The 25,254-nt window shown below is 45.3% G+C and overlaps 1 protein-coding gene across 2 annotated transcripts in view; it reads right to left on the bottom strand.

Moving 5' to 3' along the window:
* Nucleotides 1–25,254, bottom strand: part of Ebf4 (early B cell factor 4) — a 58,020-nt gene that overhangs the window by 6,458 nt on the left and 26,308 nt on the right. For both annotated transcript variants that reach the window (XM_004634240.2, XM_023718606.1), the window contains exons 7-10: nt 2,769–2,850; nt 1,926–2,043; nt 1,707–1,840; nt 1,492–1,618 (exon numbers count right to left, since the gene is read on the bottom strand). In XM_004634240.2, the coding sequence (XP_004634297.1) occupies nt 1,492–1,618; nt 1,707–1,840; nt 1,926–2,043; nt 2,769–2,850 (461 nt within the window). The remainder of the gene's footprint in view (nt 1–1,491; nt 1,619–1,706; nt 1,841–1,925; nt 2,044–2,768; nt 2,851–25,254) is intronic.

Here is a 25,254-nt window from a genome sequence, read left to right as displayed (position 1 = left end):
CCCCTCCCAGAAGAGGTCACCGAGAGCAAAAGGTGCCTGAGCACCAGTCCAGGAGCCTCACTGCAGATGCCCGGCTCGAGCCAAGCCCAAATTCCGTGGAAAGCCCCAGGCACACAGATCACTGAGGTTCAGGGAAGTTTCCTCAGTTCCTTTTTTAAATCCATTAAATAAACATCTACTGAGCCAGGCTCTGTGCCAGGCACTTGGCATCAACATACACGCACTATACAATCCCACTTGTGTGGGATGAAGGATCGTATATTCCTAGGGCAGGACCTCCGTCTGGGGCAGGACTTGAGGGAGAGTTTTCTGTTTGCATTTAGTCATGTTTTATAAAAAGGAAAAATTAAAAACCAACAATCTCCATTTATCATGGCTCAGTGGTTTCTGAACAGCATGACAGGGGTTTTGTGTGCATCCCAGGAAAGGAACTGGCCCACATCAGGACCGCAGCAGCCTCCAGCCTGCTCCATGTGCCTTCCTCTTCTCTCCCCTGTTCTCCCCACACCTTGCCGTCCAGCCCTCTGTGCTACTTCTATGGGTAGCATGCCTGGCATTGACCGAATTCACCAATCTCTGAATCCTACCATCTCTACTTGCAACTTCACATTAGTAAATTTTTTCCATTTTCCCCAAAACTAAAACGCTCACTGCTGGCTCTTTGCACTGGCCATTTCTTCTCCAACGACCACACCCCTCTTCTCAGTGTCCACATTCCCATCCCATCTTCTCCAGTTTCAGCTCAGCCCAGCTCAGCTTGCTCACTGGCGGGGGATTTCAGGCCAGACAAGCCTTAAGATGCTGTAACTCCACCCACCCCAACTCTGCTAGATGTGCAGCTTTCTGGGTTATACCTGAGCTTCCTGAGCATTGGGTAGGTGTCAACCACCCTCTGAGTACTTCTGTGGAAGGGAGAGGAGGTCATGAGAGAAGTGAGAGGATAGAGGTGAAGATCCAGGTCACTGCGGGATAAATCAGCAGGGAAGGGGAGTCCCCACTATTCTGTGTGTGTAGGGTGAGCTGCCTGCCCTGGTCTAGCAAGAGTGCTTATGTGTGTGTGCATACCTGTGCACGCAAAGTGAAGCCTAGGGTGGCCTAGGGAAACCAAGAGACCCAGGAAAGATTTGGGGAGCAACGAGCCCATTTGGGGGCATCTTGGGTTAAACAATTCCTTGCCAAGGTTCTAACTCTGGAGATGGAGAAGGGAGGGAAGCCCTGGTGAAAAGGCCAGAAGCAGAGGGAATGCTGGGGAAAGGTCTGAAGAGCCAAGGGTCACGGAGGGAAGTATGGGAGGCCAGGGAAGGAAGGCCTGTGCCAGGAGTGGGCAAAATCTACATGGGCATATGTGTGTGTGTGCACGTGGCACCACCTTCTGGGGGCGTGGTCAACCTCGGAGTTTGCACTCCTCAGAACTAGGTTAGGGTTTGGAAGATCAAGGGTTCTCACAAAACTAACTTCATGGGCCCTCTATTCTACAGCCTGATGCCTTACCTGTGTAGATAAATCGGCCAGGGGCTCCCTTACAAAACTGCTTGGATTTGTAGGAGAGAGTTACCTCCACCACTCCAGGGATGTGTCGTGGGGGCGTCTGCACCCGGATGGCATGGGGCGTGATGAGCTGTGAGGGGACAGGGGAGGCCTGCAGGTCCCGTCCCATGGGGAGGGCCCAGCCCCAGGCCAGAGGGAGACTGGTGGGGATGGCCCACCTCGCTCCACACGAGCATGTTTCCAAACACGACCTGCAAACCATCGAAGAAGTTGTCGCCGATGACAATGACAGTGGCGCCTCCTGTGGTCCAGCCCTCCCCGGGGCTGATGGCCTTGATGCAGGGGGTGGCAGCTGGGAGGTAGGAGAGGACCCAGGTTAGAGGACAATCATGAGGTGGGGACTCAGGGCTGCCCAGAGCGGGGCTGGGGGTTCTGACCTTCAGAAGGGTCTAGTCGGCGGGCCCTGCGCCCGTGCTTGGAATTGTTGTGCACGAACATGTTGTCCGACACAGCCAGCACATGTCCATCCACACTCACCGTTGTGGACACCACCACCTGCGGAGACAACCAAGGCTGGTCTAGCTGGGGCCGCTGGGGTTCTTGAGAGGGGACTGTGATGGGAACTAGCAACTTGAGGGAGGTGGCTGGATGCTGGGAGTCAGTGTTGAGTGGCTTCAGCTTCCTCGTGTAGAGCTGACCAAACTGGGGCCAGCTAGATCATGTGACACCCTTAGATGAACTAACATCCCAGGAGCTAGAAAATTAAAAGCCCTGGAAAAAACTGGCGCTTTGGGTAGAGAGTGGCCACTACTGGTACACACACAGAAACACCAGGCTGTATGTACTGGACTTCAAAGAAGGAACGCCGTTTGGGGCAAGGAGTGGGGTAGGGGTAGCATGAGCTGGAGAACCTACTAGCAGGAGCCCCACCCTGTTCTGAGGAGGAAATTGGGGGTGCCTTCTCCCACTACCCCTGGCACTGGGAGGGCTGTGCAGGCTGCGATGTGCTAAGGGCAGCTGCTCTCCGCTTCACACTATGCAAATTACCTGGGTCGTTAATCATGTAAAAATGTCACAATTAGCATCTTCTTAAGTGGGGCTCTAATGAAGCCTCCCTTGGCAGCCAGCACAAGTTGAGATGGAGCTACCCCACCCCCAGCGGGCACCAGGCCTTGGAGGCGCAGGGCTGGGCAGGGATGTGCCCTGGCAGGGGCTCAGCCTTCCTTCCCCCTCCTTGTCAAAGAAAGATGGTTTTGTGGGGCCGGTTCTCCCCAACCCACCTGGAAGCGGCGCATATCTCGGGGATTCCCTGCATTCTTCAGGCAGTTCTGGTTGCATTTGAGGAAGAATTTGAGGAAGAACCTGAAACAGTGTAATTGGTTGGCTCAAAGGTCAAAGGGTTCTGGAAACAGATGAAGATCAACTGTTTCCTGCCATGTCCCCTCCCACCTGAGTGATTACCCTGTGTGCTCACCCATGTTCCCCTCATGAGCTGTGTATACACATGGTGCCTGATACACACTATGGAGGCCCGTCACAAGGACTACCTCACTACAGAGTATCCCCACATTCACTTATGGAGACCACACAGTGCTTATCTGTCTACAGAGTGCGGATTTATTGCACTCACACAACATATATTCATCATATAGTGGATATACTAAGTACATGCGCATATTATCATAACTTATACCCAACATGCTGTATACCTATCACACACATAGTGTATATGCATATGTGAACTTATCACACATTGGTCCTTGTATGAGCCCCTCACACGTACAATGCATTAGTCACACATCTCTGTCCTGCAGAGCAGACAGAACCATCCCTGTGCATATATATACACACTATCATAGACAGTGTATATGCCTATATACTATAACTCACAGATTTGCACTCACACAAGTATGTACAGTGTGTGCTCCACATAGCCTATCATCATCTCACACGGATGGTATAGTAAACATATGTGTGTCTACATCTGCCACATGCTCTATGCCCATCCTACAGTGTGTCACAGTGATGTACATTGACACACCATTTTATATTGTGTATAACCCAGAATACAGCCATTGCAGCTACTGTATAGCTCTCCCATACAGCAGAAGCCCCTATCAGACCCCTGTCCACACAGTGTATATCCATTTTATCCATAGAACATGTACCCGTTACACACAATGGTATCTGCAGATGCAGATACGGAGTGACTTATCTTCCTTTTCACACAAAGTAATTGAAAAAATAGTGTATGCAGCGATGAGGCTGTTTTTTGTACACATGAATATTTGGTCCTCCTGTCTTTCCAGGCAGTGGGTGGGGAGAGGGGGGTCTTGGCCTGTCACCCACTAGTAACATAGCCATGGACAATATTCTTTTTTTAACGTATTTAGTACAAGGTCTGCAGGGTCTCACTATGTAGATTGGACTCTGTTTACAGCCTCCCAAGTGCTGAGATTACAGGTGTATGCCACCACGTCCAACCAGGTCTCAAGCGCCAGCTCAGTGCGCTCCGAGGGTGGGGCCAGCACAGCAGGCCCAGGGATGGAACCTCTGGCCCCTGCATCTGCCTAAGCAGGCACTTTAATCTGCTGAGCTATTTGGCTGGCCCAACAATAGTCTTAATAAACTCAGAATGCTACCAGTGTCTGCCTTAGCCCCCATGGGCCTCTGTGAGCTTTGTCTGGGGCACCCTTTTCAGTTGTAGTGTGCTGGGGCTAAAATCAATGTGGGGGCAGTCCTGGTATTTGGGACACTCTTGGGTCACTGTGTGAACTGCTCTGGTCAGGATCCTATTTTTACCTCCACCCATTTGGAAAGAATTTTTACCATACTTTATACAGAGTAAGCAGTAGATGAGACTCTTAACTACTATATGCAGTAGTTAGGTATGTACTGTTTAATTCACCAGAATTGCCTCAAAAGTCCAAAAATATAACATTCATGTTCAAATGAAGATTTATTGTAAGTTCTGGAAGTCTAGATCTCAAAAAAGAGATCCCCAGGTGGTGGGAAGAGTGGGCACCTACCCTGGAGCAGAGGTATCCAAGGGGGCAGTCCCTCATGGGGAGCTGGTGGCAGACATTCTCTTGGAGGTACCCCTCAGAGCTCTGCCTGTCCACAGCACCATCCGATCCCCCTGCACTGAGACCCCCTGGAAACCCTTTTGTTTACATTTCCACAGAGATATCACATCAATGTACCTTTTTGTCCACGGTGGTCATCCCCCAGGAAAGAGCTTCACATAGGGCAGCCCATGCATACACCTACAGAGCATCGTGGAGAGCAGAAACCCTGTAGGGTTTGACCTTCCAGGTATGTCCACCCACATCAGGGTGGGTCACTATCCTATCCCGAAGGGCTTAATGCTGTCAAGCCTTGGATGCCATTGGTACTGCACAAGCACAGGCTGTCCTCAAAAGATGATACTCCCTTCCTTTACATCAGCACCTGCCTACTGGACCCAACCCCGCTCCCGTACAATCAAGAGAAATGGCCCTTGGGATGGGCCTGGGTCTGGCTCCCCACGTGACCTAGTGAATCATTTTGTATCCAGGACCAGGAGAGGAGCGACTGATGGCTGTCTGCCTTCCAGCCCTGTCTCTGGTGCCCTTTCCTGCCCCTTCAGGCCACAGTCTCCTCTAGGGCCCAGAACCCTCCTTGGCCCTTCCACAGTCCTTACTTAGCAGCTCTTCCATGTTCTTCTTTTCCAGTACAGGTTTTGTTTACCCTCTGGTCTAAACCAGTTCTTTCTTTTAATTTTAATTTTTTATGTTCTGGCAGAACCAGGGATGAAACTCAGGCCCTTGTGCTTGCCAGGCAAGCACTTATTCTACTGAGCCATCTCCCGGGCCTCTAAACCAGTTCTCATGTCTTGTTTGACCAACCTTTTCTGACCTTTCTAGGCTTCAGAGGCCTCCTTTCCCTGAAAGTGGTGGGATCCTCATTATCCCTGTGGGCCTGTGCTAGGGTACTGCAATTTTGGAGCCTGCTTGGCATGATCCACAAAGTGAGTACAAAGCCAGCACAAGGCCCAGGCGTGCCAAGAGGTGGTGAGAGTCAGTCTCTTTCCTCCCTCCTGAGGGCCCCAGCACGACCAGCACATAGGCAAGGCCACCAGTGAGGCTGCTGGGCTCACATCCACAACCAGTGGGGTGTCCACAAGGGTGCTCCCATCAGAGGCTGAGCCAGTACAAACACCCTCCAGATAGCCTGCTGCTAGTGCCACCTGCCAGATAGAGGTGCAAAGAAAATTACCCACAATCTCAAAATCCAGCAGAAAGGATCACTGTGCATCTTTTCAAAGTGATCTTGAAAGAATAGTTTCCAAAGTATGGGGCCAAGAACAGCAGTAGCAGCACAACCCTGGAATTTGCTAGAAATGCAGGCACTCAGGCCCATGTTAGACCTGCTGAATCCAAACTGCTGAGGCGTGGCCCACATATCTCCGTTCTCGTAAGTCCTCCAGGTGGGTCTCAGGTGGCCTTAAGCCCAAGAGCCCTACTCCAGAGTTGGGCTATCCAGTTCCTTAGCTACTAGCCCCGAATGGCACTGAACCATTGAAACGTGGCTAGTCCCAATCTGAGATGTGCTAGTGAAAATGTACATTGGGTTTTCAAAGACTTAGTTTGAAAAAAATGTATAATACAACTCATTAGTAATTTTTTGTACTTACTACATATTGAAACTATATTGCAGATAGAGCACGTTAAATGTCAGGGGGCCTGGGCTATAGCTCAGTGACATAAGCATCTGCCTGGCAAGTGAAAGGTCCTGAGTTCAATCCCCGGTACCCCCCAAAAAATCTGCATATTATCTGCATATATATATATGTAATCTGTATATCTATATAGTGTTATCACAACCAATCTCATTGTTTCTTCTTATATTTTAAAATATGACAAGGGGCTGGGGAGATGGCTCAGTAGACTAAGCACTTCCCTGGCAATCACAAGGGCCCGAGTTCAATCCCTGGTTCTGCCCCCCCCCAAAAAAAAGACAAGTATAAGTCCATGTGTGACTTGCATTATATTTATACTAGATAACATTACTGTAGTGTGTAATGCTGATAACATTACCTAAGATTCTCTAGGGTGGTGGTGGTGAACCTATGGCATTGTGTTATTTGTTCTTTCAAAACAAAAGGTGTTAATGTATGAATTTCTTTTTCCAAACTCAACCTCAGTATTCAGGTTTAACTGTAATGTTGGCACTTGGTGATAAGTGGGTGCAGAGTCGCAGTTTTGGGCACTTGTCTCTAAAAGGTTCACCATCGCTGCTCTAGGGGCGCATGTGCAGAAAACTGATGAGGCAAATAGTATCTGTTAGAAAACGTAAGTAATTTTTGTCCAATAGAGCACTTATCCCTAAAAGTTACAGCTATCACAGTCTTCTAGACATTACCTTAGCTTCGCATGTGATTTAACAGTCTTTTTATTTTTTAAATTCTAGTTTATTTTTTAATTTTATTTTTGATACAGGGTCTTGCTATGCAGCTTGGAATGGCAGTGATCCTCTTGTCTCAAGCCTCCCCAGCACTGGGATTACAAGTATGTGTCACTACATCTAGTTCTGGGGCTGGCATGGAAAGTGGTACCAGGGATCAAACTTGGGACCTTGGGCTTGCTGGACAGGCACTTATGCTGCCAAGTTATCTCCCCAACCCTCTCTCTCTCTTTTTTTTAAAGTTTATTTATTTTAGTGTGTGTGTGTGTGTGTGTGTGTGTGTGTGTGTGTGTGTGTGGCCAGCTCAGCCCACCAGGGGGCAGGGCTGGCTGGCATGTGGTGCTGGGGGACTGAACCGCGGTCCCTGTGCTTTGCTAAGCTTGTTCTAAGTAGGTGCTTTAGACCACTGAGCCATCTCACCAGCCCCCCCGCTTTTTTTTTTTCAAACAGGGTCTCATTATGTAGCCCAGGTTGCCCTGAAACTCATGATCTTCCCGCCTCTGCCTCCTGTCATGAGAAACCACACCTGGATGTAACTTGGCAATCTTATCCCAGCATTTTTAATGTACTCTCTTGCATCTCCTTCCACTTTCCTTTCTCTTGCCTCTCTTCATATTTATGTATAAATTTCTCTTAGTTTTTTCTCAACCAGCTTTGTTGCCTCACTGGTTCCCTTATGAATAAGTTACAGAAAACTACAACACACGCTCAGTAACAATTTATATAATACTTTTCACATCTGAAGATTGTGTTCTGGCAAAAGTGACTGGCCTCCAAAAGCCCCTGCCTTTCAACAGTGAGCTTGGAGTGTCAGGATTTCCTGTCAGGTATAGGGGAACCAGGAAATGTCTCTCCTGTCCTATAGTGTCTGTCCCCAGAATGCCTGCCTTTAGGCTTGGCAGAGGGAGGAGGGTGGCTCGCAGCCTGCTCGGTCTTCTTTCCCCACCCCTGGGAGCAGATACACCACAGAGGCTGGAAGGGCGCATGTGAAGCAGCTCAGGAGAGTTTTCCATAGGCTCACCTGAAGGGTGACATGAAGTAAGGGACAAGGAAGGGAGTAGAGAGGGCCCTGTAATCCATGTGTGTGCAGAGGTCAGATGAGGCCAGAAGCTGAGGTAGGGCTGGGGGAGCTGGTGGGAAGGGGAGCTGGAGAGAGACAAATGCACACATGGACATGGACATGGACATGGACATGGACATGGACATGGAACTAAGGGACTGTACGCCCCATGAAGGAAGAGAACCTGGGCCAGGTTGGGGTAAGGGAGGGCAGGGCTCTGGGGCCTAAGGTGTGACATTTTGTTAAGGGGCTATGAATTCCTGCTCATCACTGAGAAGCTCGCTTCACCCCTAAAGCCTGGTGAGCCTGGGATGTCCTCTGAGCAGCTGTTCCTACTCTGGACAAGTGGGGCTGGAACGGAGCCTAGAAAAGCCTTTTGCTGGCTGGGAGGGACCACAGGCTAGAGGAAGAAAGGCAAAGCCAAGCCCATAGTCCTCCCATGGGGGACCTTTGGGAGAATAGTCCCTTCTCTAGACTGTACCAAAAGGTGGTAAATGAAAGGCCAATTCCCAGGGCTGGCGAGATAGCTCAGTGGACTAAAGCACCTGCTTAGTCAAGCACAGGGATCACCCTGCCATGCCAGCCCTGCCTCCAGGGTGTGCTGAGCTGGCCAAAGTCCAGGCATGGTGGCACATGCCTGTAATCCCTGAACTGGAGAAACTGAAAGCAGGAGGGTCACCACAAGTTTGAGCTGAGTAGTAAGACCCTCCCTGTAACACCCAAATACATAAAAAATGGGCCAACTCCTAAGAAATGCCATTAGAAACACTAAAAGGTTTATCATAAATATAAGCATAAATTATAAATAAATATTCAGGACATGTAAAAGATCCCAAAGTGAAGCAGATCTGAGCATTAAGTACACATCGAGGGCTTGGAACATAGCTGAGTGCACTGCTTGGCATTGTCTTACTCACTAAACCTCTCAAAACCCTGTGGTGATAGAGGTCTGCAATCACGCCCATTTTACAGATGAGAAAACCAAAGTTAAGCAAGACTCATTTACTTATGTGGTAAAAGCTGAAGTTAGGATATCAACTAGGGTCCTTATGAACTTTCAATACTGACAAGGGTCATGAGAAGTTCCTTGAGGAGAGTTCCTGGAGTCGAGCCCTGCCCACCCACTGATGCCGTGGGCTGTGCAGACTGTTTACTTCAGAAGCAGCCCTGAGAGGCACCTGTATGGGGATCAGCAGGACTGTTTTATGAGGAGCTCCTCGAGGTTAAAAATGTACTCCTAGTTTCAGACTTTGGAGGTTGGGACTCATGCACACAGATGGAGATTTTCAAAATTAAAAAACAGTTGAATGAGATGGGCCAAGAGCTGAAAGTTACAAAAGCTCTTGAAGGTATATGAGGTTCATTATTCTATTCTGCTACATGTTCAAGATTTTCTACAATAAAAAATATACTAAAACCACACATGGTGCCTCATACCTATAATCTCAGCACTCTGGGAGGCTGAGGTGAGTGGACTGAAAGTCTGAACTCATCAGGGCAACTTAGTGAGCTCTTGTCCTAAAATAAATTAGAAAAAAGGCAAGAGATATATAGCTTAATGGGAGGGTCCTAGAAATTCAGTCCCCAGCAACACACACACACACACACACACACACACACACACAGATCAAATGAAGAGCTGTGAATAGTGGTTATCCAGCCACTAATAAAGCATTTAAAAGGTGGTGATTATGTATTATGACACACATGCTCATGATTTAAGTGAAAGGTAAGAGTTGCTCACCTGCACACCTACCTTACTACATCCTGAACTTAGTCTAGCCTTCCTAATCATCTTTATAAATGCATTTTACTCATCTCAGTAAAAATAGCTCAAGATGAAATGAAAATGAGCCTTCCTTGTCAATGGAATATTCCCTACCAAAGAAACAAATGCTGGGTTGACTTGAGTATGACTCTTAAGGGTGACACACAGAAAGGGCTTCCGACTACAGTGCTTTGTGCAAAAGAAACTCAAAATCATGAGGAAAATGTTGAGGTGATTGATGTGAGTCCACTGCTAAACTTGGGGTTCACGGTGGGTGGAGAGCAGGGTGGGATGGAGAGACTTACTGGGAGGCAACATCCAAGGGTTGTACAGTGGGTTGGGGCCTTCTGCATTCCAGCATCCCCCAACTGCTGTGAGCACTGGCTGCTGCTTGACCACCTGAGAACTACCCTCACCCAGGAGCACACCCTACCTGCCTGTAGCCCACAGCCAGTAGCAGAAAGATGTTGCAGAGGACCAGCACTTGGGGACATTCATACTCTGGATGACCTCATGGAGCTAGCACACTAGACCTTGCTAAGCTCCCTCTCCTGCCCTAGCAGCCTCCCTCACTCCTTCTGTCCCAGGAGCTCTCCTCCAGTAGCCCACTTTCACAGGAATCCCCATTCCAGGCTCTGCTTCTAGGAATCCCATCCTAAGAAACTAGGTCACAGAGCTAAGGCTTTTCATTGGCTTTCTATCCCTGCCTTCCTGTGAGACACTGAGGGCTGCAATTACATTCCTGTTTCCAAACAGAAAGCTGTTAGTAACTGAAAGAGCTGGCCTGAGACCCCAAGTGGGATTTCACCTAGAGGACTGCCAAGAGCAAGGAAGAAGAACTAGCTTTCAATTACTATCCAGCAGAGTGACAGTCACTAGCCACAGGCGACTATTAAACACTTGAAATGTGGCTGGTGTGACCAAGAAGCTAAATTTTAAATCTTTCATTTAATTCTATACATTTAGGTAATCACACATGGCTTGTGGCTGGTATATTGAGTAGTACAGATCTACAAAGAGGAAATACAATGAATAGATATACAAGTCTGGCTATGTGTATATAAAACAACAATGTATCCTGGGAAAGCTAGCCACTTGAGAGAATAAAGGTAGAGAAAACAAAAAACAAAAAACAAAAACTGCACATGTGTCCACACCCAAAGCTGGTGCAACAGCCTGAGACCAGGGAATGCCAGAAGGGCCCTCTGCTAATTTTTATCCTAAAGAACTCGCCTTTGAGCTCCTGAGCCTCAGAAGAAACAGAACAGCTTCTGGGGCAGAATTGCTCTCCAGTGTTTTCCTTGTCTGCTAAAGGATGTGGATGATGGACCATTCACTCCCTCTTTCTTTCCCACACACTTAAAAAGGTTGACTAGGGCTGGGGAGATAGTGATGGCATAAGCCCCTGCTTGGAAAGTGCAAGGTCCCGATCCTCTGTACTGCATATTGTGCTGGTCCCCAGAACCCTGGTGCACTATGCTGGCCACCAAAACAGGGTGTGGTGGTACACACCTGTAATCCCAGCACTGAGAGGCTGAGACAGGAGGATCACTATGAGTCCGAGCTGTGTGAGACCCTGTATTCAAAAAAAAAAAAAAAAAAAGGTTGACTAAATACCTCTTATGTGGCTATAAGTGAACACAATCTTTCTGGCTGGGATGGGCCACAGGCATGGGGAAACAAGGCAAGGCCAAGGAATTCAACCCAAAAGGAAAGAAACAACCAGAAAGACATAGTGGCGATGTAGCAGGACAACTTGGCAAATGTCATCTGGCAGTCACTTGTTCCCAGTCATTCCTAGGAAAGGAGCAGGGATTCCCATGGGTTGCATTTGATCTTGGGCTTTGGGTCTGATGGGAGCAGGAGGCAAAGGGGCCAACAGCGGCATGAACGGTACTCTTGTCCACTGGTGCCTGATGAGAGTTCGGAGGGCATCAGTGGGCCAGGGCATTGGGGGTTGATCACGTGGGGCTTGGGGTCTGTGGATGATGCAATGTCTGTATGATGTATATCAGTGACTATGTCACTTGGAAGAGTCATTTTGCTTTCTGGGAGAAACAGGAACCAGCGGGCCTAGGCTAGAAAAGGGAAAGGAGGTTGCTGAATAGTTCAGGTTCCTGTGACATGGCCCAGGACGCCTCCTGGTCTTGATCTGAGGTAGCAGTCAAGACACAGTGTCCCCAGGGCTATAGCCACCTGCCAGGCCTGGACCTGGCCTCCTCACCAAGATCCCCTACCAGGGTAGAGGTGGCTGCAGTGCAGATGGGCTAAGGGACTATAAATAGCCAGGGCGCATACATTAGCATGCCAATGCACCCGCACCCCATCCTCTATGCTAATGGCCCACCATGCGCCTGAACACCTTCTGTTCCCCTGCATGCATTTGCATGCACAATTAGCATAATCTTGTATAATTAATGAACAGCGTCAATTTTAGCTCCTAAGTAATTTGATTAACATGTTGATAGGGCACTTACCAGGCTCTCCAAACCTCAGGGCTGGGCATGGGGTCTGAGGAGAAGGGGAGAGGGGGTGGAAAGACTGCTCAGGGGCCCCAGCTGCCCATGAAGAGTGGTGGGGACTCCACTTTTCCCAAAGGGGGCTAGTGGGGATGAAAAGGGAAGGGGGAGGGACTGCCTCTGGGCATTCCCTGTGAAATGGGTGATGGTGGCCGACCTGAGCTGTTTTTGCGGGTATGGTATGTGCAGAATACACACACATACAGCCCTTGAATGTTCCCTCCACCCAGCCTGGGAGTCTACTGTGAATACAAGGTGTTGGGCTCCACAGGGACAAAGGAAGAAGAGAAGGATGGAGTGGGAGGGTGGACAGGCAGATGAAGCCAAAGGGAAAGGTGAGCTTGTGAGTAACAAGGGAACATGAAGCAAAGGGGAAGACTGAAGGCTATGTGCTTCTTTGGTCTGGGAGAGTGGAGAGCTGACGCCGAGGCCAGAGACCTCGGGCACCTTCTACTTGAGTTATGAGAGACAAAGACAGGCTGTGTTGCAAGACCTGGCCTCTTCTGTAATACATCGAGTGACCAAGGGCAGAGAGAATAGCCACAAGGTTTGTGTGTGGCCCTTTCCTATTCAAAGAAATTTCTGTTCCTTTCTGGGATATCCAAGGGGATATCCAGGGCTGAAACTTTTCTCTCATCTCTGAGTGCAGTTAGTTAGGAAGTCCTTCCTTGCCTCTGATTGAAGGATTTTGCTGCTATCTAGGCCCAGATGCACTGAGCCACCAAGGTGATCTCTATGGCAAGAGGGCGAGAGGAAGGCAAGAAAAGATACTGCGGTAGACACTGCCCTGGGCACAGGCACCACACATGTACACCTTTAACTGCACACATCTCTCCTGTACATTGCTCCACCGCTGCCCTTCCCAACATCTCTATCACATGAGTCATCAGACAGCTTCATTTTACGAACTGAAATTGAGTGGAGACAAAAGTTGAGTGAAGTGTGACCTTGTTCCAAGTTTGGCTTGAGCTCCCAACCTAGAACTCTTTAAGAGAGAATTTGTCACTCAAAGTTTGGACAGACAATTCTCTAAGCCACCCAGACCTCCTCATGCCTGTCCTTCTTTTCCTCCTCCAGCTTCCTCTGGGGGCTGAGCCCACAGCTCCACCCCTGGCTTTGTGTGGGGTCGCTCTGTGACCCTGGCTTCAGCTGTGCAGCAGTCTTCCCATAGTTCTTGCACTAATAAGGGTTTCTTGTCTTACAACTGGCACGTTTACCATCTGACTCCCAGGACAAATGGGGAAATCTTTCTCAAACCCCCATTGCTTCTCCCTTCCTCAAATGCTCTGAGCTTGAGAGGGGTGACAAGGAAAGGAAGTGTGGCCCTTCAGATGGAGGGGAAGGAAGCTGATGGGGACCTTTGTTTTAAGTCAGCACTGACTCAGCAGGGAGGTTCTGGAACCTCAGTGGATTGCCAGCATGGGTCCTGGACAGAAGCCTGACTAACAGCGCAAGTGTGGGAGCAGAGACTCTGCTGGAGGGGCAGAAGGAGATGGACACTCCTGTGTTTGTTTGGTGGCTGTGGGAAAAGACTGTTCATTGACCAGTGTATTAGGAAGGTGGCTGATTCTTTCGCAGCTACCATACCTCCTCCTCATGAAATTGCATTGTCAAGCTGTGTCTGACTATGGATTGGGATCTAAGTTTGTCTCTAATGGGGTAGATTAGAACTGACCTCTGCCAGATGGCTCCACTTGACCTGTTTCAACAGTATCATTAGAAACACTCACTGTGCAGCAGGCATAAGCACATGCCAGGGAGTATCAGAGCCCAGCTTCTTCCCTGAGGGCCAGAGGAGGGAAGCTATGGGCCCTCCATGGGGGAGTCTTCCAACTCCTCCCCGACTCCAGGTCATCTGGGCCAATCAGGAAATATTTAGTCTAAAAGCCATGATGTCCACTAACATAGTGAGATGTGGATATTTAAATCTAACTTAATTATAATGAAATGCAATAAAAACTCAGTTTCTCAGTCATAGCAGCTACATTTTGAGTGCTGGACAACCACTGGTCATCACATCGTATTGGTCACTATACAATATGTGCAATCTCAGTTGATCTGTCTTTGAGTTCACTGATCTATTTCAATAATTGAGACTGACATAATCATGTTTTGTCTCCTCAACTTCTCTGTAAGCTTTCAGAAAGCAGGAATCTTAGTTCAATCTTTCATTTTCCCCAAACATTTTTCATAGTATCTGCCCCACAGCAGGTTTTTAACTGATTTGTAATGGAATTAAAGGATCAAAAATTACTGTGAAGGATGAATGTCACGCTAAAAACCCCAGTCACAGAAAACACTGTACAATCCAGTACTCAGGTTAAAAATGTCAGTAACAGAGCCAGGACTTTTACAATTGCAGAGTAAGAACCTCTGAATATCCCTTTATAACTCAACAAGAACACTGGCAAAAATAGCCCAAATCAACTTTTCAGAACTCTGAACATTTACAAGTGTTTGCAACAACCCAATGAGCATTTATTAAAGAAAAATGGCTGAATTTTACAATATCAGAACATTTGATGGTGCTCAACTTGCTCAACTTCCACCCCCTCTTCCCAGTCCTGATAAAAACCACCTGCCCTGTAACCGTGGTAGTTGCAAAAACTAGCAGCCAAAAACCATTGGAAGGACCAGTGGGTTGGGAGCTTTCAACAAGCTGTGCCGCCATTTGACCTGCCCACAGGCTCCCTGACAGCTCCATCCTCAGTACTTTTTAACTTGACTCAGCTTGCTCAACAGGAAAAGCCCTGTCCTTAGGCTAAAAACAACCAGCAGCAGTTGCTTCACACTGCTACTGCTTGAGGAAAGAATACTGGTTGGTGCAAATTAATGTGACCAAAAATGTAAAAAAAAAAAGAAAAAGAAAGAAAAGAAAGAGAGAAAGAGATGGGAGATGTCCCTGGGAGACTCCAAAAAGTGCTGACATATTTATGGAGCTCTAGAAAGCCACATAGGGAAGGGCACAGGCCCAGGAAAGCACTGGAAAAGCCCTGCTCTCACCTTTGCCTCTGTCTCTCTGCCCAAGCAGGAAGTGAAGTTCAGGGCAAAGCCATCGTTTTCTGGAGCAGACAGGCCCCAGCATATAGCAGAGCACTGAAGGCTAACAGACTCCAGGCATTTAGCACCTTTTCAGTCAGGAGCTGTTTGACTAAGCTAACAGAAGAAAGGTCAATGATCATACAAGATGGGCGATAAGAAACTTTACACAATTAAGTGTTTACATCATACATCTTTCCTCATCTGTTTATTTTCAACCACTTTACACCTCTGGATTTAAAGTGTGTCTCACACAGACAGCACATAGCTGGACCATGTTGTATGTTTAAAAAGTCCATTCTGTCAACTCTTGCCTTTTAATTGGAATATTTCATCCAATAAAAATATATATATATTTTAGGGAAGGGTCTACATCTACAGGGTGTTCAGGGTCTCACTACTAGATTGGACTTGTAGTGATTCTACTGTTTACAGCCTCCCAAGAGCTGGGATTATAGGCGCGCGCCACCACGCCCAGTCTCAGCGCAGCCCAGGGGCAGGGCTGGCACAGCAGGCCCCGGGATTGAACCTCTGGCCCTTACACCTGCTTGCAGGCGCTTTAATCTGCTGAGCTATTTGGCCAGCCCTTATCCACTTATATTTAATGTAAATATAATTATGTTTATATCATGAAGGTTCATAGCAACATTATTTACAAAAGCCAAAAAGTAGAAACCCAGATAGCTATTAACTAATAAATGGATAAGAAAAAAGTGGTATATCTTTACAATGGAAAAGTATTTGTCAACAAAATATACTATAATATGTATAGTATTATAATGTTATAAGCCTTGAAAGTATTACATTAAGTAAAGGAAATTAGTTTTTCTTTTTTTTAAAAAAAGACCAAATGCTGTACAATTACATTCATATGAAGTGCCCAGGGTTAGTAAACCCAAGAAACAGAAAGTAGATACTTTTCTGAGGGACTGAGCCAGAGGGGAAATGAGGAGTGACTGCCCTTGGGTACAAAGTTTCTTTTGGGATGAGGAAAATATTCTAACATTACATAGTGCTCCTGGTTGTATAACTTCATGATATCCTGTGACCATCTAACTTAACCCTTAAAAAGAGTGAATACTGTTATAGGTATTATGAAATAAAGAAAATGTTCTAATGGGAGGGGAACAAAATGAGGGTGTTATCTTAGACAAGACAGCTTAGTCCTGGATTTCATGGAGAAAAACTACTCTAGACTGACTACTTCTAGACTGTTTTATGACAGAGAATCAAACCAACATTTGTGGAGCCTTTGATATAGTAGATTATTTTAACTCAAGTAGTATGTGACAATTAGGAAGGATTGATTGCTAGTGGGATCTTCCGGGGGAGTGGTGGAGCACACTTCTGCAAGCATCTGGGTAGTCATGGAGGTTCTGCCTGGGCCCTCTGTCTGCACTATTCTCTTGCTCTGTCTCCTGGCCACTATGAACTAGCTTGGCTCCGGCACTCCTCCCACCATGATGCTACTGCTGGAGAGCTAGCAAACCATGGGCTGAACTCTCCAAATCATGGGCCAACTTAAACTTCTCTTCTTTTAAGTTATGAGTATCAAGTACAATGCCACAGAACTGGTAGAGGAGGCTGATATTAGGGAAACAAACTGGATTTAAAGTTGGAGCATCAACAGATGGGATGCTATATCAGGAGTTTGATCAGGGAAGAGAAAGCTTTCTACAGCACAGCTGTCATCCAGCTGCCAGGCTTGTGTGTCCTGTTTTCACAAAGGGTTAACAACCAGCTTTGGCTTCCTCATAGGGTTTAGTGTTTTGTGTGTGTGCCTGGAGTCAAGGGATTTCACAGATCACAGAACTTGTCTCAGATGATCTAAGGGCTTGTGGATTACTTGAATGGGGGGTTTTCACTGTACTTCACTCAAACCTCTTCACTGGGCACAGGGGTTTGACATGTGACCCCCAGAATGGTATGCCCATGACCCAAAACATGTGAACGTGGCGCTAATTGGAAAAAGGGTGCTGGCAGGTGTCTTAATTTGAGGATCTTGAGATGAAGTCATCCTGATTTATCTTAGTGGGTCTGGAGTTCAATGATAGGGAGGAAACACTGTGAAAGCCAAGGCACAGATTGCAGTGAGGCACCCACAGAAGCTGCAGGAAGGGCAAGGAAGTCTCTCCTAGAGCTCCCAGGTGAAACCCGCCAACATCTTGGTTTTAATCTTCTGGCCTCCAGAACTCTGCGAGAATATGTTCCTCTTTTCTGCCATCAAGTCTGTGCAATTGGAATGGCAGCCCTAAAGGCACACACTGTGCTGCTGTGTTATCAGCCAGCTGCCAGTTGCCCTAAGCAGTTAAGGAGCCACCTCCCCTGAAAACTCTTGCTGCCAATGCTCCCACAAAGCTGTCTTGCATCCTCCAGTTCACCCGGCCTCACAGGGGCACAAAGGCTGCCTCCTTGCCACAGAGAGGACCAGCACTCCTGCAGGGCGCAGGCTGGTGCTAGCTTCAGTTCAACCCGTTCCTTGCTCACCTCCTCCCTTGCCACTCCCCTTTCCTTACTCATCATCTCCTGAAGACACTCCCTCAAGAATCCCTGTCTCAGGCTCACGCGACTACTTCTTTAGGAATAGTAAAAGCCATTGCTTACATTTGTGCAATGCAACCGTGAAATGGATTCTCTTTGTCTGGGATTCAGCAGAGGCCTCAAAGTTAGGCCTCAAAGTACAGGGTAGCTGCTAGCGGACCTGTGCCACCTGGCAACTGACTGCGAATTGAGCTTGTGACCTTGAGCTTTCGTCTGACTTGACAGTGAAAAGTAGGAGCTGTACTGAATGGGGCTCTCCAGCTGCTGCTGGTCCCCATCTCACGCGGATGAGGTGGGGGTGCTTCTGTCCCATCCCAACTGGTGGGGATATTTCAAAAGAACTGCTTAGAGATGGTGACAATGGTCCCCTAGGATGCAAAGAGCAGGAAACTCATACAGAACTGTCAAGTTCAACAGCAGGAGGCTGGGGAATGGCTGAGCTCATCCCAGGCAGCTGGGCAGGGCCAGCACTGGAGTGGCTTAGGAACCAGATGCTCTTTCAGAGCTTAGTAGGGCAGCAGCATATACCTGCTTTCTTCACCCAGATGTGGGCTCTCTGAGGCTGGCTGGCTGTGAACTGCACAAACCGTCACACTCAAAGAGGAGAGAAAAACAGTGTGGGTAAGGGAGGAAAAACTCTAAAATAAGAATACTTTTTAAAAATGTATATAGTACAGAGTGTATAGGGTCTTACTACACAGATTGGACTTGTGGTGATCCTCCTGTTTTCAGCCTCCCAAGTGCTGGGATTACAGGCCAGAGCCACCATGCCCAGTCTCTAAAGTAAGAATTCTTAACATATGTATGTGCATATGTGATAGTCCCCTAAACAGATTCTCATGATGTTTTTATAGAAACAAAACACATGGGATTAGAATTTTTTTTTTTTTTTTTTTTTTTTTTTAGACAAGTTCTTGCTATGTAGTACAGGCTGGCCTTGAACTTGCTTATATAGCCCAAGGGGGCCTTGAACTCAAAGCAACCCTCCTGCCTCATCATTCAAATATATTTTAAGTTGTGATACAGTTATATAATATTTATTAATTCATTATAGACTTAGCAGCAGTTCTAACAACCATAGTAATTTTAAAGTAGCACCAAGCATGTTGCTATATCAAAATATCTACAACAGCTTACAATGAGATGAACATTAACTGACAAATTACATCCAATACAAATACTTTTCTGTCTGTGCCAATCCGCCACTGAGGGAAATGTTAAAGGTTAACTAAAAGTTTCCTGAACTAGAGGTTAGGTAAAATAATAATGGAATGTTTTGATCCAAATTGACTCAGAATTCTATCTATAGATCTATAGGGATTCTTGTAGACTTCAGGTTAGGAATTCCTGCTGCAGATGAAGAACTGGTTATAGAAACTATAGGTCCCTGGGGTGGGGGTGTGGAACTCAGAGATCTACAAAAACTCACCCATGGAGAAAGCCAAAGTCACTCACCATCTGCAGAGGTATGAAGAGCAGTCACATCCGTCTCACTGTGGTGTCACAGAACATTTGTGCTGTCCCAAACCTCTCCCCCTTCTTGCTACCTCAAGCACAGTGATGACTCTAAACTACATGTAATATGAGGGGGTGAAAGTACAAGGAGAAAAGCCGATCCTTCTACCAATTCCCCACCACTAAACCCAAGGCAGGACCAAGCCAGGGAGGTGCAGGGGGCTGCTTTAGAATTCATCTGCACAATTCCCATGTTTGATCCTTTGCATATTTTATTATCTGAGAGTTCCCAGAGGGTTTTTTATTTCATGAGAGCGATGAGAAAAAAACTGAGGAACTAGTCCATGATTTCACCCTGGGATGCAAGAAAGAATCAAGAAGAGCGGGTCTGTAGAACACTCGTTAGAAAGAGTCAAGCTGCTTTTGCTTGCACCCATCCTAGTGCCACTTATGCATTCACAAGTTACATTTACAAAGCACTTTCAAGACATGGCACTGTAAAGATTTAATTTCTTCCTAGACTCATCTGAATTAAATATGATTTCAATAAAAAATAACAAAATCAACAGTGGGCGAAAATATTTGCAGATCATGTATCTGGTTACTATCCAGAATTAAAAATTTAAAAAAGAAAGAAATTACAGCTAAATAATGACCAAATAACTTGATTTTCAAAATGGGTAAAGAACTTCAACGGACACTTCTTCAGAGATGATGTACAGATGGCCAAGAACTATATGAAACTGTGCTCAATGTCATTAAAGAATTACAAGTCAGAATTACAACCAGATGTCACTTCACACATCTTAGAATGACTACTTTCACATGATTCAGGAATCCCACTTCTAGACAAATATCCAACATAACTGAAAGCAAAGTTTCAAAAACGATATCTGCACAAACAACACAGGACTCACTCAAAAAGCTGGGTAACCAAAATAAATAGACACTTTTAATAAGTACAAATGGATGAATAAATAAATGAAAAAGTGTTCAACATCATTGGCCATTAGAAAATACAAGTTAAAACTCCTCGAAATACCATCTTGTCCTAGAAAGAACAGCTATAGTAAAAATATCTGGTAACAACAAATGCTGATTAGGATGTAGGGAAAAGAAACTCTTCTTAATTGTTGGTGGGAATGTAAACTGGAACAACCACTATGGAAATCAGTGCAGAAATTCCTCTAAAAAACTAAAACTAGAAATTCCACCTGTTCCAGTTATCCCTTTTTTTAAAAAAATTTATTTATTTTATTTATGTGTGTGTGTGAGTGTGTGTGTGTGTGTGTGTGTGTGTGGCCAGCTCAGCCCACCAGGGGGCGGGGCTGGCTGGCATGAGGTGCTGGGGATTGAACCGCGGTCCCTGCGCTTTGCTGAGCTTGTTCTAAGTAGGTGCTTTAGACCACTGAGCCATCTCACCAGCCCCAAGTTATCCCTTTTTTGAATATCTTCCCAAAAGACTTTACATCATTATATTACAGTGATATATACATACCCACGTTTAAAACAGCACAATGTTCAAATGGTGATGCAGGCCTTTAATCTCAGCATTTGAGAGGCCAAGGCTGAAGATCATGAGTTCAAGGCCCACCTGAGCTACACAGTGAGACTGTCTCAACCAAACCAAACCAAACTAGGACAGATTCAAACTTAACTGAATCAGTAATTACATTCAATGGAAATAGTCTAAATATCTCAATTAAAATATAGATATTATTATATTGGATGTTTTTTAAAAATGCTAGCTGCTGGAAATGTACTTTAGCTGAGTATGATGGTACATGCCTGTAATCTCAGCTACTTAGCAAAGGTAGGAGTATGGTGAGTTCCAGACCAGTCTGGGCAATTCAGGGGGACCAGGTCTCAAAACAAAAAAATAAAAGTGCTGGAGATATAGTTGCATATGAGACTCTGAGTTCATTCTCAATACTAAAATAAATAATAAAAATAAAATATAAAAAGAAAAACCAGAATGTAGTTTAAATATAAAGGCATAAATAGGTTAAAAGAGAATAGGTACTATATACACTATCAAAGTAGAGTTCATGGATTTTTATTTTTTGAGACAGTATCTGCTATGTAGTTCATCTGGCGCTGAATTCCCCAGGCTGGCCTGGAACTTGCAGCCATCCTCCTGCCTCAGCCTCTCAAGTGCAGGGGTCACAGGCATGTACCGCCCAGCTGAGTTCATGGATTTTATAATGAAGGAGTCAAACAAAATTACAGGATAATCTGAAACATCTATGTACTTATAATAGCAAATTTTCAAATTATATGAATCAAAACTGATAGAAACTCAAGGAGAAATAAACAAAAATACATAATTTTTCACCCAATATACAACAAATACACAGAAATTCAGCCAGAATACACTAGACTTGGATAACTCTATCTAATTACCTTGTCTTGTCCAGTATTTGTAAGACGCTTGACTAAACAATACACATCCTTCTCAAGTATAGACAAAACATTTTCAAGGTATTCTTTGAAAAGCAAATGTCAGTAAATTCAAAAGGGTTCAAGTTATACACAGTATATATTCTCTGATGACATAGTTAAATTAGAAATTAATAATGGAAATCTTATTTTTGGAAACTAGGTAACACATAGGTCAAAAAGATCTCAAAAGAAAGATTAGAAGTATTTAAAACTGAAAGAAAATGATATATCAGAATTTGTAATGTGTCACTAAGGCAATTCTTAACAGAGAAATATGCACCTCGAAAGTGTTATTTAGACACCATTAAAGGTTTTAAATCAATGATTTAATTTCTACCTTAAGAAACCAGGAAAGGGAGAGGAAATTAACAAAAACAGATAAAGAACATGCCTATCAAAGTAGAAATGAATGAAAAAGAAAACAGAAAAACAGTGAAGAATATCAATGAAACTTAAAGCTGTTTCTTTTTTTTAAATGTATTTGGAGGGTTGGCAAGATAGCTCAGTGGACTAAGCGACTGCTTAGGCAAGCACAGGGATCAGGGTTTGATCCCTGGCACCACATGCTAAACCAGCCTCAGGTGTGCTAGCTGCCACCAAGTCCGGGTGTGGTAGTGCACACCTGTAATCCCAGCACTGGGGAGGCTTGAAAACTGGAGGATCACTACGAGACTGAGCTGCTAGTGAGACCCTGCACAAAATACATTTAAAAAAAGTTTTTGGTGTTTCCACCTTCAGTGGCTGGCTCAGCGTGCCCGGGGGCAGGGCCAGGGTGGCATATGGTGCTGGGATCAAACCTGGTCCCTGCACTTACCTAAGCAGGCACTTAGTCCACTAAGCTATCTTCCTGGCCTTTAGGTTCTTTAAGATGAATGCAATGAATAAATGTGTAGCCAGGGCCAGCCAAATAGCTCAGTGGATTAAAGAGTGCCTACAGGGGGCGGGGAGATGGCTTAGTAGAATAAGCACTTGCCTGGCAAGTGCAAGGACCTGAGTTCAATCTCTGGTTCTGCCAAAAATAAATAAATAAATAAATAAATAAATAAATAAAGCACCTGCAAGCAGGTTCAGGGGTCAGGGGTTCCATCCCCAGGACTGCTGTGCCGGCCCCGCCCGCGGGGTACGCTGAGACTGCAATTGAGACTGGGTATGGTGGCGCACGCCTGCAATCCCAGCTCTTGGGAGGCTGTAAACAGGTGGATCACTATGAGTCCCAACCTAGTAGTGAGACCCTGAATGCCCTGTAGACCCTTCCCTAAAATACAAAATAAATAAATAAACAGATAAATCTGAAGCCGGACTGATACAGAGACAGAAGACACAATTTGCCAATATTATTACAAGATCTGGAAATATTAAGTGAAAGAGAAGAGAATATTTTATACCAAAAGAGTAGTTTTACAGCAACAGATTCAATAATTTAAAAGAAATGGATAAATTCTTTAAAAGACATAAATCAAGGCTCACTCATGAAGAAACAACTTCTTACATCTATTAGAAACATCGAGATTATAGTTAAAATCCTTCCCACAAAGGAAACCTCAGGTTCATAAGGCTTCTTCACTGGTTTAATGAATTCCATTAAACTCTTTTCTTCTTCTTTTTTTCATTTGTGTATTTGGTACAGGGTCTCACTACACAGACTGGACTCATGGTGATCCTCCTGTTTTCAGCCTCCCCACTGCTAGGATTACAGGCATGTGCCACCACACCTGGACCCTGTCGTTGGCTCAGAGCACCTAGGGGCAGGGCCAGCATGGCATGTGGGACTGGGCCATTAAACCCTTAAGAAAGATATAATAACAATTCCCCATAAACTTCCAAAAAGAAAACTGAAGAGGAGGAAATATTTCCCAACTAATTCAAATGATGACAGCATTAGCCTGGCACCAAAATTAGACAAAGAAATTATAAGAAAACTGTGAATAGCCATCGTAAACGAGATGCAAATTTTTTTTTTTTTTTTTGGTGGTACTAGGGATTGAACTCAGGACCATGTGCTTGCCAGGCATGTACTTATTCTACTACGCTATCTCCTTGGCAAGATGCAAAATTTCTAAATGAATGTTTATTAAATTGAATCCAATAGTACATCAAAAGATAATGCATCATCACCAAATTTTATCTAGGAAATGGGTTAATTTAACATTTTATCTCAAAACTTCACCATATTTAATTTAAAAAGAATAAAAATGAACAACTCAATAGATGCAAAAAATTCATCTGAAAACATAGAACACCCATTTTTGGTTTAAAAAATTATCAGTAATTAAAATAATAAGCTGACCCCACCCACTGGGCACGCTGAGATGGCACTTGAGACTGGGTGTGGTGGCATACGCCTGTAATCCCAGCACTTGGGCATTTGAAAACAGGAGAATCACTACGAGTCCGATCTACATAGTGAGAGCCTGTAGACCCTATCCTAAATACAGAAAAAATAAAATAAAATAAGATACTTCTTTAACCTGATTTCGAGCATTTATGAAAAAACTTGCACTAACATCATATATAATGGTGAAAGACTGACTGCTTTCCACCCAAGATCAGAAACAAGACAGACACTCATTCACACCACTACTATTCAACATTGCTCTGGAAAGTCTAGCATAAAGAAAAGAGTCCATTATGATCAGGCAAGAAAAATAAATAGAAACCATTTAGAATAGAAAGGAACAAATAGAGTCTCTTTAGGTACAGATGACACAACTGTCAATGAAGAAAATCTCATGAAATTTTAAAAAGGCTTCTAGAATCGGTGAGTTTGGTATGGCAACAGCTACAAGATCAATTAAAGAACCATTTGGATTTAGAAACTATTATAGTTCAATCCCCAGTTCTGCAAAAAAAGAAAGAAAGAAAGAAAGAAAGAAAGAAAGAAAGAAAGAAAGAAAGAAAGACACACAGACAGACAGACAGACAGACAGACAGACAGAAACTATCAGAAATTAAAATTTAAAGTAACATTTACAATAGCATGAAGAGGGCCGGGGAGATGGCTCAGTGGAATAAACGCTTCCCTGGCAAGCGCCAGGGCCTGAGTTCAATCCTTGGTTCCACCAAAAAATAAAAAATAGCAAGAAGATAATGAAATAGAGATAAATTTAAGCAAAGGATCTGTGAAAGATCTGTGCACTGAAAACTGCAAGCTGTTGTTGAGAGAAGAAGGAAGGGCTAAATAAATGGAGAGACAGGCTTTGTTCATAAGTTAGACACTTTAAATAGTTAAGATATTAATTTTCCAAGCTGGGTGTGGTGACGCATACTTGTAAACCCAGCAGTGAGGACACTGAGGCAGGAGGATCACCATGAGTTGTACATCAGTCTGGGCTACATACTAAATTTAAAACAAGCCTGAACTATATAGAGACCCTATCTCAAAAAACCAAAACCAAGGGTCGGCCAGATAGCTCAGCAGACTAAATCACCTGCTTAGGCAGAGTGCAGGAGCTGGGGTTCAAGCCCTGGCACCACATGCCATGTCGGCCCCGCCCCCA

Source organism: Octodon degus, unplaced genomic scaffold (genome assembly GCF_000260255.1).
Source record: "Octodon degus isolate 3935 unplaced genomic scaffold, OctDeg1.0 scaffold00060, whole genome shotgun sequence".
Classification (NCBI taxonomy): domain Eukaryota; kingdom Metazoa; phylum Chordata; class Mammalia; order Rodentia; family Octodontidae; genus Octodon; species Octodon degus.
This window is presented reverse-complemented; position numbering and strand designations above follow the sequence as displayed.